The sequence below is a fragment of the Semicossyphus pulcher genome, unplaced genomic scaffold, assembly GCF_022749685.1.
Source record: "Semicossyphus pulcher isolate SPU_LCO1_2020_fin unplaced genomic scaffold, fSemPul1.0.p SCAF_1, whole genome shotgun sequence".
Classification (NCBI taxonomy): domain Eukaryota; kingdom Metazoa; phylum Chordata; class Actinopteri; order Labriformes; family Labridae; genus Semicossyphus; species Semicossyphus pulcher.
Genome location: NW_027211603.1, coordinates 3,016,452 through 3,032,851, shown reverse-complemented (window position 1 = coordinate 3,032,851; position 16,400 = coordinate 3,016,452). Strand labels below are relative to the sequence as shown.

The 16,400-nt window shown below is 43.9% G+C and overlaps 1 protein-coding gene across 1 annotated transcript in view; it reads right to left on the bottom strand.

Moving 5' to 3' along the window:
• Positions 1 to 497: 497 nt before the first annotated feature.
• adamtsl5 (ADAMTS like 5) overlaps positions 498 to 16,400 on the bottom strand; it is a 44,298-nt gene continuing 28,395 nt past the window's right edge. The window contains exons 7-13 of the mRNA XM_069657964.1: positions 15,520 to 15,643; positions 11,283 to 11,369; positions 9,419 to 9,582; positions 7,648 to 7,849; positions 4,914 to 5,045; positions 3,507 to 3,578; positions 498 to 3,393 (exon numbers count right to left, since the gene is read on the bottom strand). Of these exons, the coding sequence (XP_069514065.1) occupies positions 3,059 to 3,393; positions 3,507 to 3,578; positions 4,914 to 5,045; positions 7,648 to 7,849; positions 9,419 to 9,582; positions 11,283 to 11,369; positions 15,520 to 15,643 (1,116 nt within the window). The 3' untranslated portion in view covers positions 498 to 3,058. The remainder of the gene's footprint in view (positions 3,394 to 3,506; positions 3,579 to 4,913; positions 5,046 to 7,647; positions 7,850 to 9,418; positions 9,583 to 11,282; positions 11,370 to 15,519; positions 15,644 to 16,400) is intronic.

The following is a 16,400-nucleotide window of genomic DNA, read 5'->3' as shown; positions in this document are numbered from 1 at the left end:
TCCCCACTGATGTGGAGACTGATATTGTGATTTTTCTGGTGTTAAATAGATTTTCTAAATGGATTGTGAACCAACTTTGCAATGACATGACTATGCAAAGGTACTCAGGAGGCTGCTTCCTTTAAATTAATATTAACTGCTACATATGCTGCAGACAGTGCTGACAGTATTGTGTGCTCTGCTTGACAAACTACGTGATGTTACAATTTCTAAATCAATCAAATCAGCAAGCTTTGTATTTTTGCCGTATATGTTTTGTTCTGCACATAAATATCACCAAAACCGATATATCTTGATGGGCTCCTATCGGCCCGATAATATTGGCTGATATATCGGTCGTGCCCTTTAAGAAACAGTTAACATGTTGCATTATGTCGCTTTGCAGTACATTGTTCAATCGTATAAATGGGAGTCATTCTTGTTTACATTTTATTTAGCATGTTTTACTCTTAAGAAATTGAAACCAAGAGTGCTAAAAGAAAAGTAAAACTCACGTCCAGAAGGGATGGAAGAAGCTTTCTGTCTCATGCCTTCAGATGAAGTAGTCGTATCTGAAAGATGCTGAGGGGAGCAGTGTTGTGAATCTAAAATAGCCCCTTTCTTCCCTTTATTCTTCATGTTTGTGTTCATGTTTGTATGTGGAACTGCGACTGGTTTCCACACCTCCCCCCGTCCACTGAAGGGACACTGAGCCGAACCTCTGTGACGACTTCCTCCCAGTTAATGAGCAGTAAACTGGCTCAGTCAAAATAAATATATAGAGATATTATCTGCAGATTTATGTAGTGTTTCATTTCTTTTATTGTAAATACATTGTTTTCTTACAAACACTGCTGTCGTCATGTCTGCTTTGTTAAATGTTTTCTGTGTTAAAAAGACAAATCTCTGAAAAGTTGTGTGATCGGCTTTAATTCAATCACAATGTCTGGTTTGTGTGAACATTAATAACTTTACACTAAATAGAGGGTACCCTTACCTGTTAAACATTCGATTGACACATGTACAAACGATTCTTTTGGCACACGTAGACGAGGTTAACTGACTTTAAACAGACAAAAAGGTTTCTGTCAACAGTTATAGTTTAGTGTATTTGTAGCTAATCAGTGCCAAACAACAAAATACTGTATATTTAATAATCTCTTTCACATAAAGTATCACAAAGCAGGTTTAACGCACAATAAAAAAAATAATAGAACGAACGATGAGGAAAACAGACGCTGTGAAAGACATTAAATAAGTGACAGACACACAAGTAATGTGTAAAGGTTTAAGCTTAATTTTTTTATCGATAAATACATCGTGAAGAATTATGTTGTTACTATATTTAGAGTTGAAACTAAAAGGAAAATCCACCCTGAATCATGACTGAACGCTGCAACTTTTGCAATTAACTTATTGATTTCGTGTCCGTGTTCACTAACGGCGTTGTTTGTGCCGGCAGCGCCCACTACCTCGATTTCAGAGCGCCTCTCACCAGTGCTTACTGTTGCTTGGATACAAAGGTTTTACTTCCGCTTCCCTCGGTAGTGTTCGTTAAGTCTGTTTTAAATTGCTCTGTATGCTTAATATTTTCTTTTATTCAACGAAATTTTACAAAGACAACATAAAACAATGGAAATGAATCGTGTCCTGCATCAGCAGCAGCTCTACACCTGGAAATTATACTGTCAAAAAAACGAAACGATTAGCTTCTCCTCTGCCATTGTTGTTGACAAAGTTGATATCAGAAGTCCCGCCCCTTCTTGGTTTTGATTGGTCGTTGAGGGAGAAGTGACATTGACGAGCGCATCTGTGTTGAGGGCGTTTTTGCAAATGGAAGAAAAATCAAATGTGTTAAAATTGACTATAAAGAGGTTTAAGTTATATTTTGTCTGTATAGTGAAACTGTGAAACTAACCACTAGTCCCACAGACACTGTTTCGCTGCATTTACAATCTGGCACTATATTATCTTACTACTTCACAGAAATACAAATCAGGTGAGTATAAAAAAGTATTTAAAATCAATTTTAATACAATCCAAATTTGAAATATTGTCATTTAAGTTATTGTAAACTTTCCCGTTATGGAGATTGAATTGGGTGTGGTTATTTTATATTTGTATTTATTACAAAAATTACTTAAATAATTCTGCGAACTAAAAAGAGACACATGGCAGCTGTTAGCGCAGTTCACGGCTGATAACTGTTTGCTGCATTGTTTTGGCTGCGTGTGTGGGTTGTTGTTAACATATTTTCACCAGTGGGTATTGCATGTTGGTGGAGGGACATTAGCTCTGTAATGGTACACCACTAGCTAACACTGCAGATATTATTTAACCTGCATTCATAGTACAAAAAGGGGCATTTCATTTGAATGCTAACTGTTAACTATTATATGGATCTCATATGTAAACAGAAGTGACTGGTGATGTTAGCATGATGTCACAGTTGTTCTGTGTGGAGAGGTCAGAGGGGGGCAGAGCAGCTGTTTCTGGAGTCTCATGCCCAATGTGTGGATTAGTAATGTTAGGGAGCCTCTAAAAAGTCGTCTTCCCTCCTGAACACAGCGCTTACTGCTGAGATTTTACAGCTTTTCTTACTGAGCTGCTTCAGGTATGGTCCACACTTGGGGCAAATGTTTTTAGGTAATAAGCAGAAGGGTTCGATGAGATTTTTGAAACTTCTTGAGTGTTTCGAGGTGGATTATCCTTTGAAGTTTACTCTCTCACACACACGCACACACACACACAAATACAATAATACAAAAATTAAATGACAGCTGTGGAAAAACAGCAATAACAAAAATGCCATTTCAGTCAATGTTCTTCTCTTTGGTATGTGTTCAAAGGTGGGCAGAAGCCTCCACCTAAAGTGCTCTACATGGTACAGTAAGCTGCTCAGGCTTTTAAATAAACGTGGAGTCTGTTTGGTTCGTTCCACATGAGGCTGAAACTCTCTCTGTAATCCAAGGGTCATTTTTCTTACACTCTGGAGTTCATCAGGCCGTCACATGGAGTCTTATGATGCTTTGAAGGTCCCCAGCCTTATTCTCACACACACACACATACAGACTGTTTCTCATCCCCTCTGGTCTGCCGGCTGTTTGGGTCCTCTGTTGCTGCAGAGTCTTTCCAGCGGCCTCACCAGTTCGTCCTCTCTGGGTCTGTACGGCACCACGTAGCTGTCCTCCTCCAGCAGGATGCGGTTCAGCGTGTGCTCATAGTTAATGTGACGACGCACCATCATTATGTACTGCTTCCCCTCCTCCAGGTGGGGGCAGTCACACACGTTCGGGGACCACAAGAACTCCCGGTGCTCCAGGCGGAAGCCGTTCCGGTATGTGTGGATGATCTGGACATCATAACGCGTCTCCTCGCCTCGGTACAGCTTCCCGAGGACTTTGCCCCGGAAAACTAACAGGAAACAAAGAACAAAGGACGCTCGTTCAGATATTTAACCAGGATAAAGTCAGTGTTCTGTCACAGGCTTTTTAATAACGGCACAGCTATAAAAGGTTCAGACTCACCAAAATCCTTCTGGCAATACTGTCTCTGGCGTTCCCTTCGACCTTTAACACGCCGACATTTCCCACAATGCTCTGGATAATAAAACCGGACAGAAACAAGCTCATAAGTACAGATATGATAAAAAAAGGCCTTCAAAAAGGACCTTGACATGTTGAGAAATATGCATGCATGTTTTCATATAACCTAGTTAAACTTCAGGATCTGGATATATTAAGAGAGCGAAATACAGTGCTGCTAATTAGCTTTCTGCTAACTTGTGTTAGCGGTCATCCAGGGTTTTTCCACCAAAACAACAAATCCAGTAAAGACAGTAAACAACAAGGGAAAGAAGCACTGCAATGGCCTAAAAGATTTCCATAAACAGAAAAAGGCTTCAACTTCAGGAATGATACAAATTCAAGAACACAAACTAATCCGGAGCAAATACAACAACAAAAACTTTCCTCATTTCCGTATTTGCCTGTTTCCTGTTAATGCATTTGATGGCTTTCTGATGCACATTTTTTCATCTGCAGCAAGTTTCTGTTGTTGTATTTGTTTTGGATTTTTTAATGTTTTTTGAAGTTGGCTTTGTCCTGAATTTGCAAAAGGTTTCTAGTGAAAATCGTATTGGTCACCCTGTTTGTCCTTGTTGACTATTGTACATGAACTTCAAAAGGCACTTTTCTCCTAGGACAACCATTTTACAAAAGATTTCTTGGTCCTAGCTTGTTATGGCATGGGGTAATCTCGTGGATTTCCCAGAAGGCAAGTGTTCTGTTTGAACTACGCTTGTAGTAATATTGACCAATCACGTATCAGCAGGCTGCGGCATATGCAGGAAAAACATGAGGAGAGCAAAAGCAGGTGAAACGTAATCCACCTTAATGACATCCCGGCTCCCATCAGCGTCAACTGACAACGATTTAGCTTCTTATCAATCTCTATAAACAGACATCTGCATGTAAGTTCAGCTAACAATCCGTTCTAGATCTAAAATTTTACTTGAGATTAATTCCTTTGGCGCTGTGTCACGAAAGCCGTTCAGCGTTCAGATTTCCCGAGTTCCTCGAATGCATCAGATCGATCCGACCTCCGTTCAACAAACGAGCATTTTTAAACTTTTCTTCTCCTCTTGAGGACAGACCTGACAAAGCTTGAATTTTTACTTCTTACAAATCTGCATCATGATGTTGAAATTTCGGCAAAGGTAAGACCCGTTAAAAACAAGTTAATCACAAGAAAACGGTTTCTCTTTCTGTAACAATGCAGCGCACGGAAAAGGAAGTCTTGGCAGGAAGTCGATTATCGCTTACCGCCCGGCACGTTCACCGGAGTCCCCAGAGGCTTTATCGTCTCAGACTATAGCTGATGGGATCTGAGATTGCGGCATGGAGTGAACTGAGAGTGTAAAATGGTGAACATACTTCCAGGTGAAGGCTGAGGCAGGAGGTTTCTGTGGTTGTCCTCTCGCTCCAGGCGGGGTAGGATGGGCTGGTGGGGGCGCTGGTGACGGCTGTGGTGGGGAGATCTGCGTGGAGGCTTCACAGGTCTTATATCTAGTAACACAATCACAGATACTGAGTCAAAAATACTGAAAGAAAATAATAAATCATTTTCTAAATTAAATTTTTAAAAAAGCTGGTATGCTTCTGTATGAACATTTCTTAGTTTACCCACTTATAGGAAGCATTTAAGGCACAAGATGTTTTTTAATGACATTTTTATTGCTATTTTAAGTGTCACTGACAGCAATGCAATTCAGGGACACTACAATAAAAACGGCCCGCTCAAACACCAAGAACATTTAGATGAATAATGATTGTGATGTTGTGGAAGTTTCCTCATGTGAACACACAAGACATTCACAGCTGGTTAGAATAATACGTTTGCCTCTTCTTTAAAGTCGTGTAAATGGAGGAAGATCTGTGACGACAAGAGTGCTGGATCCATTTAAAGTCCATGCGTCGACACTTCAAGCAAGCACACTTAAGTTCTCGATGTTGCGCAACAGATCAGAGAATTTAGAAAATTCTTTGTTGGATTTTTTTGGTCTGATTGTAATAAAACAGCAGAGCTCTGTAAAAACGCCTGCGTTGTGCAAACAGCTCAGATTCACATGGACATGGAATCACAGGGAACAGATCGTCTGAACCCCGTCAGTGTTTCGTCACGACCGGTCAACATGAAAACTCCTGAGCAGAATTCACCTCGTTGCCTAACAAACAATCATCATCATCACTGCTTCTGGCAACAACAACACTCTGTTTGGCTCACATCCATCAGCTGGAAACTTTTCCACAGAGGCTACTTAGACTTACTCCAGTGCTGGACAGGCTCCGGGAGAAGGCACCAGTCTGCAGGCTGCGTGCACATTCCCATGTGAATGTGAAGGAGACACTCTGCACATGTGTACCGCAGGCTTATCATGAGAGATAAACCAGCCACATTCCTCAGCTTCAGCAGCCAGGTCAACATGCAGAGAAACTCTGTTGAATCAGATGTTAACCCATTGTGCACCACGCAGGTGTTTTCACTCACTGTGCATGAGTGGACTCATTTCAGGACTCTGTGGGCGTGTACAGATCATGATTGACATTTCCTTCATTGTCCTGTTTGCTGCGTCTGTTAGCGTCAAACAACTTCCTTTATGCTTCTTATTGGTGAAGGACAGAAAACAGCTGCGAGTGGTTTCAATATAAACAAGATTGACATTTCTAAAACTTAATATTTCCTCCAGTCAAAATAAAAACTGTCCCAGCATCGGTGCTGCTACAGGCCGGGGGTCAGAGTCGACTTGTGTAGAGGCAGTAAAACGCACTCCCCTGCTTATCTTGTCTTTATATTTGTCTCTACAGGAGTCATTCACCCTGAAGTTAAAGCTCAGTCATCTTTAGCTAAGCCAGTGTCAGCTGAACCTCCATTATAATCACAACAATGATAATAATTGTATTGACTTGTTTTAATGATACAAAGTGCTTTACTAAAAGACTAAATCAAACCAGACAGGGCAGACAAAGGGAAAAATCAAAGCCAAGCGCGCAGACGAGGTCAAGATCAAGGAAATAAAAACAATATAATTAATAAAAAACACATAAAATGTTTCGAAAAAATCTTTCATCAGTGTGCCAGAATTCATGAGAAAGAAAGGTCTGATCATTCGGGACCGAGAGAAACCTGCGGGGCTCCATCAGCAGATCTTTGTGGACGAGGGGAAACACGCCAAGTCAATAAATGTAAACTGTTTCGTGCGGCTGATACCAAATACTCGGGTTACTTTGACAGATTGTTTCTGTAAAAATCATGTCATATAAAACTTTAACTTCTGTTTAATGGACACTTATTTTGTTTTTAGGTTGTTAAATGAAGGCTTTACCGAGCGGTCATACGTAGTCAAAAGTTTGATTTTACAGAAGCCTGACGGTGCCAACGCAGTGGCCTTATTACAATGACGGAGGCAGCTTTAGGGTGCTTTCACACCTGACAGCTTTGGTCTGGACTTTGGGACTTTACTTGGAAAGTCTGGTTCCTTTGGACAGGTGTGAACTCGCATTCGAATTCTGGTGCAGGCCAAACCACCGGGCCAGGGTCCGCCAGAAAAGACGGGACTCGGTCTGTTTCCAAACCACGGCCCGGGTGAGAACATAAAGCCAGGCAGCAGGATGAGCAGACGGCAGACGTGGAGGAGTGACAAGGTGATTTTTCTGATAGAAGCAACGCAAACTAATGCTTGTGGAAACGCACAAGAACACGGAGGTGTTCAAACTGTTAAAGGAGAGAGGAACTGATCGAGCTGTGGAAAAAACAAGACATTAAAGTCCACGGTCGTGTTGAGTCTCATTGAGGAGTGTGTTCTCTCTCTTTGTTTACTTCAGGAAGTGGAAAATTCTGACCAATCAGGAAGTTTCCTCACACGTCCAAACTTTTGGTCCGCTGGTAAAAGCTGCCGTGTGAACACAAACCAAACCAAAACTTTGGTCTTTGATTCAGAACAAACAAACAGAAAGGTGTGAGAGCAGCCTTAGAGCAGCACTGATGTCTGTTTAAACACAGAGAGTAGAAATCTTATTAACTTAGATTTTATTGGGTTATTCCTTTAAAGAAATGTTTCTATCTATGACGACACTAAAAGGTGGAATAAAATCAAGCTGGAGGACTTACACCAGGGGGGTCGGGTGGATACAGGTGGAGGCCTGGTGCTGGTTGTAGTGGGGGGTGTCGTGGCGGGTTGATCCCAGGGGAGGTAGTTGGCAGTGTGATGAGCCTGACGCAGTGGACTCCTCCTCCCGTGGTAGAGGGCATACTGGTCTGGTGGCAGCCAGTACTCGTACTCGATGCCTGTGTTTCTGTCTGTGGCCAGCACCTGCACACAAGGAGAGGTTCTGAATGTTACGTCACATGTTATGGTGCTGGTGCTGGAGGAAAAACAAATTTTGCAGCTGTGCTGAGCTGCTCCCCAGAGACACAGAACATGTGCAGCAACTGCAGGCGCTTTTCACACCTTCTACCTGCCTCAGAGAGACAGAGATAAGCCGTCAGCAAACAGCTCCTTTATGTCTTAAATCATCGATGTGAGAGAGAGAGAATTTGACTCTTCTGTTGAAGCCAGAGATTGGGCGCCTGTGCTGTGGATTTGTATGCACTGTTTGTGCTTTTGTTATTTATGTGCATCAATGTTTCAGTATTATCTTCTGTAGCTGATCGTATGCACCTTTATTGTGCACTTCTGTGTATTGTTTCCATTTGCTCCCTAATTTCCTTGTTCTTGCGCATGTTGCAAAGCTGTTTGGTTGTATTTGCACCTGTGAGCCCAGCTGCCTCCTGCTCAGGTGTTTGCAATTATCTGGCATGTACTTAAGTGGCAGACTGCGTGTGGCTTCACCGTGAAGAAGGCTGTTTGTGCTGCTACGCCTTTGTTGTAACTCAGCGTGTCCTTTTAACATGACCTGTCAATGTGTCAAGTGTTTTCACCTTCTTGACTTGTGTTTAATCGACGATCCAGGATCAGCTTTCGGGGTTAGCGAAGAACAAAAACAGCTGCTCATTAGCAATAATAATAACAATAATAATAATAATAATAATAATAATCTGTCTCTTAACTCATAAACAGAGAGCTCACAAACCCGCCAACAGATTTTGGAGCATCATGAACTCACTCACTTATCATTACACAGAGCATGCTGTAATGAACACCATCCATTATCTATACCGCTTATTTGTATACGCCGCAGGGGGCTGGAGCCTATCACAGCTGTCACCGGCCGAGAGGCGGGGTCCTGGACCTGTCAATCACAGAGCTGACACAGAGACAGATAACCTTTCACATTCACACCTACGGGCAATTTTAGAGTCACCAATGAACCTAACAAGTCTTTGGACTGTGGGAGGAAGCCGGAGAACCTGGAGGGAACCCACGCATGCACGGGGGGAACATGCAAACTCCACACAGAAAGGCCTCAGCCAGTCGACAGTTCATTCTGTCATGAAGCGCGTACACGGCTCAGTTAGAGAACAGATAAAAGATTGTTTGCTTCTTAACTTGATAATGAATCAGTGAACATGAGTACCATGTAAACCACATGCACCGGCCCCTCAGGAAGTGTTCATGACTGCTCTAGCATTCATACTCGCTGTGCAGGCCTCATCAAATGAAACAAGGAGTGAACAGTATTCTGAGGATGCTTCCAACATCGTGCTCGTGTCTGAGGAAGAAGAAATAGTCGACAGCTGTTTGCTAGCTGAGCCAGGCCTGTTAGCAAATACCTGCACAAAGCAGCCTGAATGGAAGCAATCAATTATTTATCCAAACCTGATGTTTCTCTTGTGAAATACTTGAGCTGAATAATTTAACAGCAGGTTGTAACATATAGGAGAGCAGAATGTGTTCACTCTCGATGACGATCAAACTGTCCCAGTGTCCTGGATCTCTCACCATCAGATGGAGGTCCTCCTGGGTCGGTCCTGGTACCTCGAAGCTTTCCCAGGTGTCTGCCGAGCGCCGGTACAGCAGCTTTGTCCCGGCGACGTTGTACTCTCCCGGGATGCTGATCTTCCAGTTACCATTAATGACAAACTGGGAGCGACCGTTCTGGAGGGCTGAAGGAGGGGAGAGGGGAAAAGAAAAGGAAGTTGCTTTTCAGTCTTGATAAAGAGGCAAATACGGTTTCTCTAATGTTAGAGATTGTAACAATTTTTTGTCTGATTCCTTAACCAGGATGTGAGTAATGGCTTGTATTACTAGTTCAATATAACAATTAAATATATATCTATGGATATTCTTGTTGTGTGGCCTGGCTCAGCACTGACAAACAAACAAAGGTGATGATAACGGAGGCTTTGCTCGCAGCTTCTCCTGACATCCTGTGTCCTCTGAGCAGGGTCAGAAAAACACAGATTTTAAACATGAAACTGCTTTATTATTTTTAACACTTTCAATGATCTTGACTTTAAAAATTAAATATGGTCGTTAAAATGTGTGATTGGAAAACACTCTCTCGCCTCGCACAGGACTATTTTTCTTGGCTGCTTTAAAATAGGGCTGCACGTTTTATCGCCTAACAATCGCAAGTGCGACGTGCATATGTGCAACAGTCACACATCACAGGACGTGCGATAGTGAGGCAGATTAACTGCAACATGTCAAACTGCTACTTTGTTGTTGCTCAGCGCAAAACGAAAACTCACTGACCGCTGAGCTGCAGAGTCTCTGCATCACCTGCCTGTAAACTGAAAACAAGGCACGCGACGTTGCTGCTGCCGCCACAGATCGTGTCGGCGGGATGTTCGCGGCGGCACCTCGTCTCAGTGCTCAGTCACGCTGTGGCTACATATACAGGCTGGTAACGCAGCAGATGTGCCACGGATTGTTTACATTTAACGGCTACACGTGCAGCGCACACACAGCGTGAGGTCGTGTGAGGAAGAAGGAGACAGTGAGCTTCCAAAATTACCGTCACTGAGCTGATCACGCTGTTGAACATACACCATTAGAAAATGGTAGATGACATACCGTTTAAGTATGCAACTGCAGCAATAAGTATGGCAGAACAAAAATGAATGCAATGTCACTTTTTTCCAAAGTCGTGCAGCTCACCTTTAAAACGATTGTTGCTTTCTGCAGCCATAAAACGTGTGAGTGCTTTGTCAGCTACAGTTTTGGACAAAAGCAGAAACAGGTCCAGTTTTTGGAGGCGGTGCAGAAACCAAATACTGCTTTTTATTCTGCATCAGAGGCGTTTCAGATTCGGGTTTCGGTATCAGAATAACTCTCATATCAGTGAGTAATGTTTGGGTAACGCCCGGCTTTCAGAAACACAAGTATTGCAGCTGGCTATATAAGGCAGCTGTCTCTCCTCAGCGCCGGTGGAGGGATTTTCCATGACATGAAATGGAAACAAGCACCTTCACCTGCCTCGGCCCAGCGGTCAGATAAAGGCTTTACGAGCTTCCCTTTCAAGACCACAGCGTGCCCCGTTTCAGGGTCCGGTTTTATTTTGATCTCATGAACAAGGATGGGAATAGATGCCCTTGGTTATTATGTTGCCTGGTAAACACACAGCAGGTCCAGATGGGACCGCTGAGCCGCTCTTGTCTCCGGGGTGAGAAAGCGAGGAAGTGATGGCAGGTCTGGAATTAAGCTGAAGATGTCTGATTTACTGTGAAGCAGAGAGACGCAAAGAGAGTCTTCTGCAGAAGCTGAAACAGATTCACACAGCAGATCACGTGCCCTGTGTGTGTGTGTGTGTGTGTGTGTGTGTGTGTGTGTGTGTGTGTGTGTGTGTGTGTCTGAATCTTACCCAGATAGTTCCTGCTGTTATCGGTGACTCGGATGTGAGTGGCTCCAGCTGGTATCATGGCCACCTCGTTGTATCCAAAAGGTCCGGCTGGCAGACAGAGAAACTCAGTGAGAGGCTGGTTTTAAATGTTAGTTTCCTTTTTTTTTAACTGCTTCAGATGATGACAAACAAGCAATCATGAACACAGCAGGTAACAAAAGAAGCCAAACAACATGGCTGATACAGCAAGTAGTCAGGTACTTTACAACCTCGGAGACACGCTGCACTAAGAGCAGTTTTACAACAAAGTCAATGAGGCCACGTAGAGAAAGATGTAACAGATGGCTCTTGAAGTTATTGGATTTGATTTGAATCTAAATGTAAATTAACACAAAGTTAATCAAATAAAATCCTTAGAGCTTCCTGTTGTTCTGCAGAGATGACTCTGTGTTCAGCCTGCAGGTTGACTGAAGAGTGTTTACACTGTGGGAATGGGATGCGACCTGAAGTAGTTCAAAGGGACGGCAGAGTGACAAGTTATGTACACAGTCCAAAACATCTTCTCTTCCTCTTTGTAGTTTAAAGGCCACTTCATCCATCTAGTTCTAAATGTCACAGGCTGCTTAGAGACACAGGAAGACGATAGGGCCTGTACAAACAGCTGTCTTAGACTGAGAGGAGGCGCATCAGTCCAGCCTGACTGATATCAGATTTGTGAGGCTGAAAATCCACAGATGACTGACATGACGTCAGTTTTACCGGAATTAAACCACACAGACACACACACATGGCACGGCCTTCAGGAGCAGGGGTCAGAGCCACGGCAAAAAGAAACTCGGACGTGTAAACTGGAAGTCAAAAATGAGACCATTGTCGCAAAATAAAGAGATTTCTGCAACAGAAGGTCGCTCAGTCTTTCTCCTCTATGCAGTCTGCTTCTTATAGAGGAAACAGGATGAATCTGCTCCGAGCTCCGTGCCAGGCTCGCCTGTGTGAGCAGCAGAGCCAACAGGGCAGAGAGGAGGAACAGGTGAATAGAGAGGGAGGGGGCCGTGAACCACAACATACTCTTTGGGAGGGTCGCGGCTCAAAAAGGTTCCTGTAAACACTGTTTTACTAGTTTTTGTTTCTCGCAGATTTACGACTTTATAATCGTTTAAAGTCTTTTCTGGCAAATTTACGACTTTAATCTCAGAATTTTTGAGTTTTTTCTTGGAGAGTCACTGTTCTCCTCCAGCTCTGTTTGTTTATACAATGGTCCTGATACGCCGTCATAGATTTATGGTTTCAATGACTCTTCATGTGGGTGAACTTTTAGGTTGCCTCAGAATACTGTAATGCCGTTCATACAGGCCAAATATTCAGGTCTGCTAAAATAAAGATAGAAACTGATTAAAAAAATATCAATAAATGAAAAGTTTCAGCTGCACGTCTTCAACATTTAACTATTAAACCACGGCTGTTTTAAGAGGTGCTGTCCCTTTAAACAGAACATTTTGCTGCAGGACTTCAGGTGTACTTTGCTCTTTATATTGAGAGTTAATCTTTGAATAGCTCACTTAATCATCTGCCATTATTCAGTAACTCACAAATAAACTGGATCAATAATCAGATCATGTCCTTCTGAAGAGATCTTACCAAACCCTGGCAGGTAGAGTTGATCGTCATTATAAAACAATCTGTGATGTCCGTAATGATTAACTGTGATTGATGCTTTACAGGATGGTTTTACGAGCACAAATAAAGAGACAATTTATGAATGAGCTGAAAGCGCGAGCGTTCATTACAGAGCGATGTTTCACCGCTCCGTGGTTCTCCTGCTGTTCATGTGAGGAGAGTAGCCGCAGGATGAACTCCATTCATTACAGCCTCTGAAGAGCGTGTGACGCCGGTTGCCCCAGTTTACCCGCTTTAAAGAGAAACTATGCACCCGCTTCATCTGCTTCATTAGCTGCGTGAAGACGCAGCGCTGTGACTGACTGGAAGTGTCAGAGTCAAAGCGATGAGTTCAAGGCCAGCGGCATCTGACCCTGTGAGGGCCGAGTTCACGCGGACGTCCTCCTTCGGTTCTCCCCGCTCGCGGAAAAAGCAGCTGCAGGAGGAGAGAGAACCTCCCAAGGCTGTCGAGTCACCCAAACAACACGTCCGTTATCAGCCTGTTTGCTTCTTGCTCAGTCTGAGCCATCATGGACGACACTTTGCTCTGCCAACGCACAGAACTGTTTGAGGAAGTAACAGAGCTGAGACCTGAGCCAAGTCACGCAGCAGAGGTGGTGGCGGCTACTCTCTCTTAGCTAACTGGTCCGTCACATTTTTCATCCGATCACAAACTGACCGATTATTTACAGTTTTGACTGTAAGAAACACAACGACGACATCTACACCAGGAGATTTTTTTTTTACACCAGCAGGATTTAACCGTACAACCCAGGATCAAATGTTGTGAATGTCAATAAACCAAAAGCAGCCTTCCCAAAGCTGTACAGCCGATAAACACACAGAAGTTGGTCTGATCGTAACTCACAGTGTGTGGAGTAAAAGAGTCGCCATGTGGCAATAAAAGAAACTTGAAAGTGATTGGGCCAAGCGGCACATTGTTCCTGTTTGTAATCTTTCAGTCCCTGGACAAATAAAAGAGATCGGCTCAACAACAATGATGTTTACGCACTGCTGGTAAAGTCTCAGGATCCTGGCCCATCACTTCGTCTCTCTTCCTCAGATTTTGGGCAAAGTTTACACGGAAATGTTGAGCTCATTCACTTAAACATTATGAAACTTTGAACTGGTGTGTCTTTGTGATGACAACATGGAGCGGAGGGGGAGATAACAAAATGTGCAGCTTTGCTTCGAAGAGCGGCGTCATTTCTGCCTCATTTAACTGTAGTTTGTTATTGTGATCAAAACCTTGCAAGAAGTCTTTCCATCCATTTTACTCCACTTATCCGGGATCCGGTCACGGTGGCAGCAGGCTAAACAAGTTAGCCCAGACGTCCCTCTCTCTAGCAACATTTCCCAGCTCCTCCTGGGGGATCCTGAGGCGTTCCCAGGCCAGGTGGGATATATAATCCCTCCAGCGAGCTCTGGGTCTGCCCCGGGGTCTCCTCCCAGTTGGACGTACCCGGAAATCCTCCAACAGAGAGACCAAGAGGAGGCATCCTAATCGGCTGCCCGAACCACCTCAACTGGCTCCTTTCGATGCCAGGGAGTAGCGGCTCTCCGAGCTCCCTCCGGATGTCCGAGCTCCACAGAACACCTTTTTATGAGCGCCAGCATCTTATTTCAATTTTCACGACTCTTCCTAGCCACGCCCTGAGGTAGACCCAATGAGGTTCGAGGGTTTACTAATACTGATGAATTTTACGAGAGATGCCCTGACGTAATAAAGGCATTTTAAACTAAACCCTCGTCTCGGTGCGAGCGCGCCTGAAGAACGCCCGATGGCTTCCCTCCTTCGACAGTTAACTTTGAGCCTTCAAGAGCACCTGGCATTCACCTGGAGTTGAACAACCTGCTACCGTGAGCACCTGGTACCCCTCTTTCTCTAGTTCAGCAGAAGATCTTTTTTTAGTAGCAACATTTACAATAGTGTCACTTTACAGGAATGTGCATGAAGTATATCTGATATTTTTTGGATGCCTTCCTCTCCAGCTCTCACTTTCTTTGGTCTTTAATCTTTATATTTATTTACAGATATTAAGCCTCCCTCTTCCCTCTTCTTTAATACCTCTCTTCCTTTCTGACATGTGAACAAAGCAGAGAAAACTGCAGATTTCTGACCTCCTCCCGACTTGTTTGCTGTGAACAGTCAGACCCTGCGTTAGCCTCTGAACTGCAGGTACTAATGGAGGAGGGAAATGTTTTTGTGGCATCGAGCCAGAGTGTCACTTGGAGCCGGCAGGACTCGGCGTTCTTCCTCCTCCTTCCTGAAATCTTAACGACTGTAATTTTGGAGGACCTGTTGTTAGCTGAATTTGTTCCTGGACGGCAGCCAGCGGGTTTTGTTTGGCAGAACTGTAACCATGGCTAACGTTCACTCGATCAGAGAACAATACGCTCTTCACTGAACTGGACGGGCTAATAACACTTTGGAGGGAAAGCAAGAAGAGGGGTTTATATCTGGATCGTGTTGGGCTGAAACTGCAGCAATTGATTCCTTGTGGAGATAATATGATTTAGTGTGTGTGTGTGTGTGTGTGTGTGTGTGTGTGTGTGTGTGTGTGTGTGTGTGTGTGTGTGTGTGTGTGTGTGTGTATCCTACCTGCCTCCAGCCCATTGCTCTGGTACACACTCTTGTGGTGCAGACAGGTGGTGTTTTGTCCTCCACACACCATGCAGGCGTCTTCTTGCTGCATGGAACCCAGTATGGAGTCGCAGCCGGGCCTCTGCACGTCACACAGACACACACAAAGGATGAGGACACAACACTTGAGAGGTTTTATATGCAAACCTGTTGAACCATTATACGGGTTGTGCACGTGACGTCACGGCAGGCGGGAGTCACTGCCGCTACACCCTCTGAGTGCCGGATGCACCTACTGAGTGGCAGCATCCCCGTTCAGCCAATGCTGCGAAAACACAAGTGTCCAAAAGACTCCTAAAATGGGAAAGAGCTGTTCTGTGATTGACCGAACGAGCCGACTGAACAAGAAGTCGAAGCGATCTTTTTAGAGACGACTGAAAGCTGAAGAACAGAGAAGCAAACGGATCACCATGGAGACACCGCTGGGCACGGAAACGGGCATTTGCACTTTGTGTCAAATGTGTTGGATGTTTGTGTGAAATCAAACCTGAAGTTAAACTGTACTGACTAATAATTTAAGTTCCCAGCATCTTTTGTTCAATATCAGTGTAACTGTAGAGTTTTTGTTTATTAAAACCCATCTGATGATGAGCCTCGTGTGCTACAAACTAAAGGGGGGATGTTTAGAAAGTGTTAGCTATCCGAGGCAAACTTAGTTTACCGTATAACGGGGTACTCCTCAAAGCAACATGGGGCGCCACTCATCACCCTGGTTACCACCAAACATGGACGCTTCTGTCTACCTGGAGCTGTACATGTGACAAACAAACAGGATCACAGCAGAAACTCATTCCAGCCGCTTGTATCTACGATCTCATTCTTTCGGTCACTACCCAACG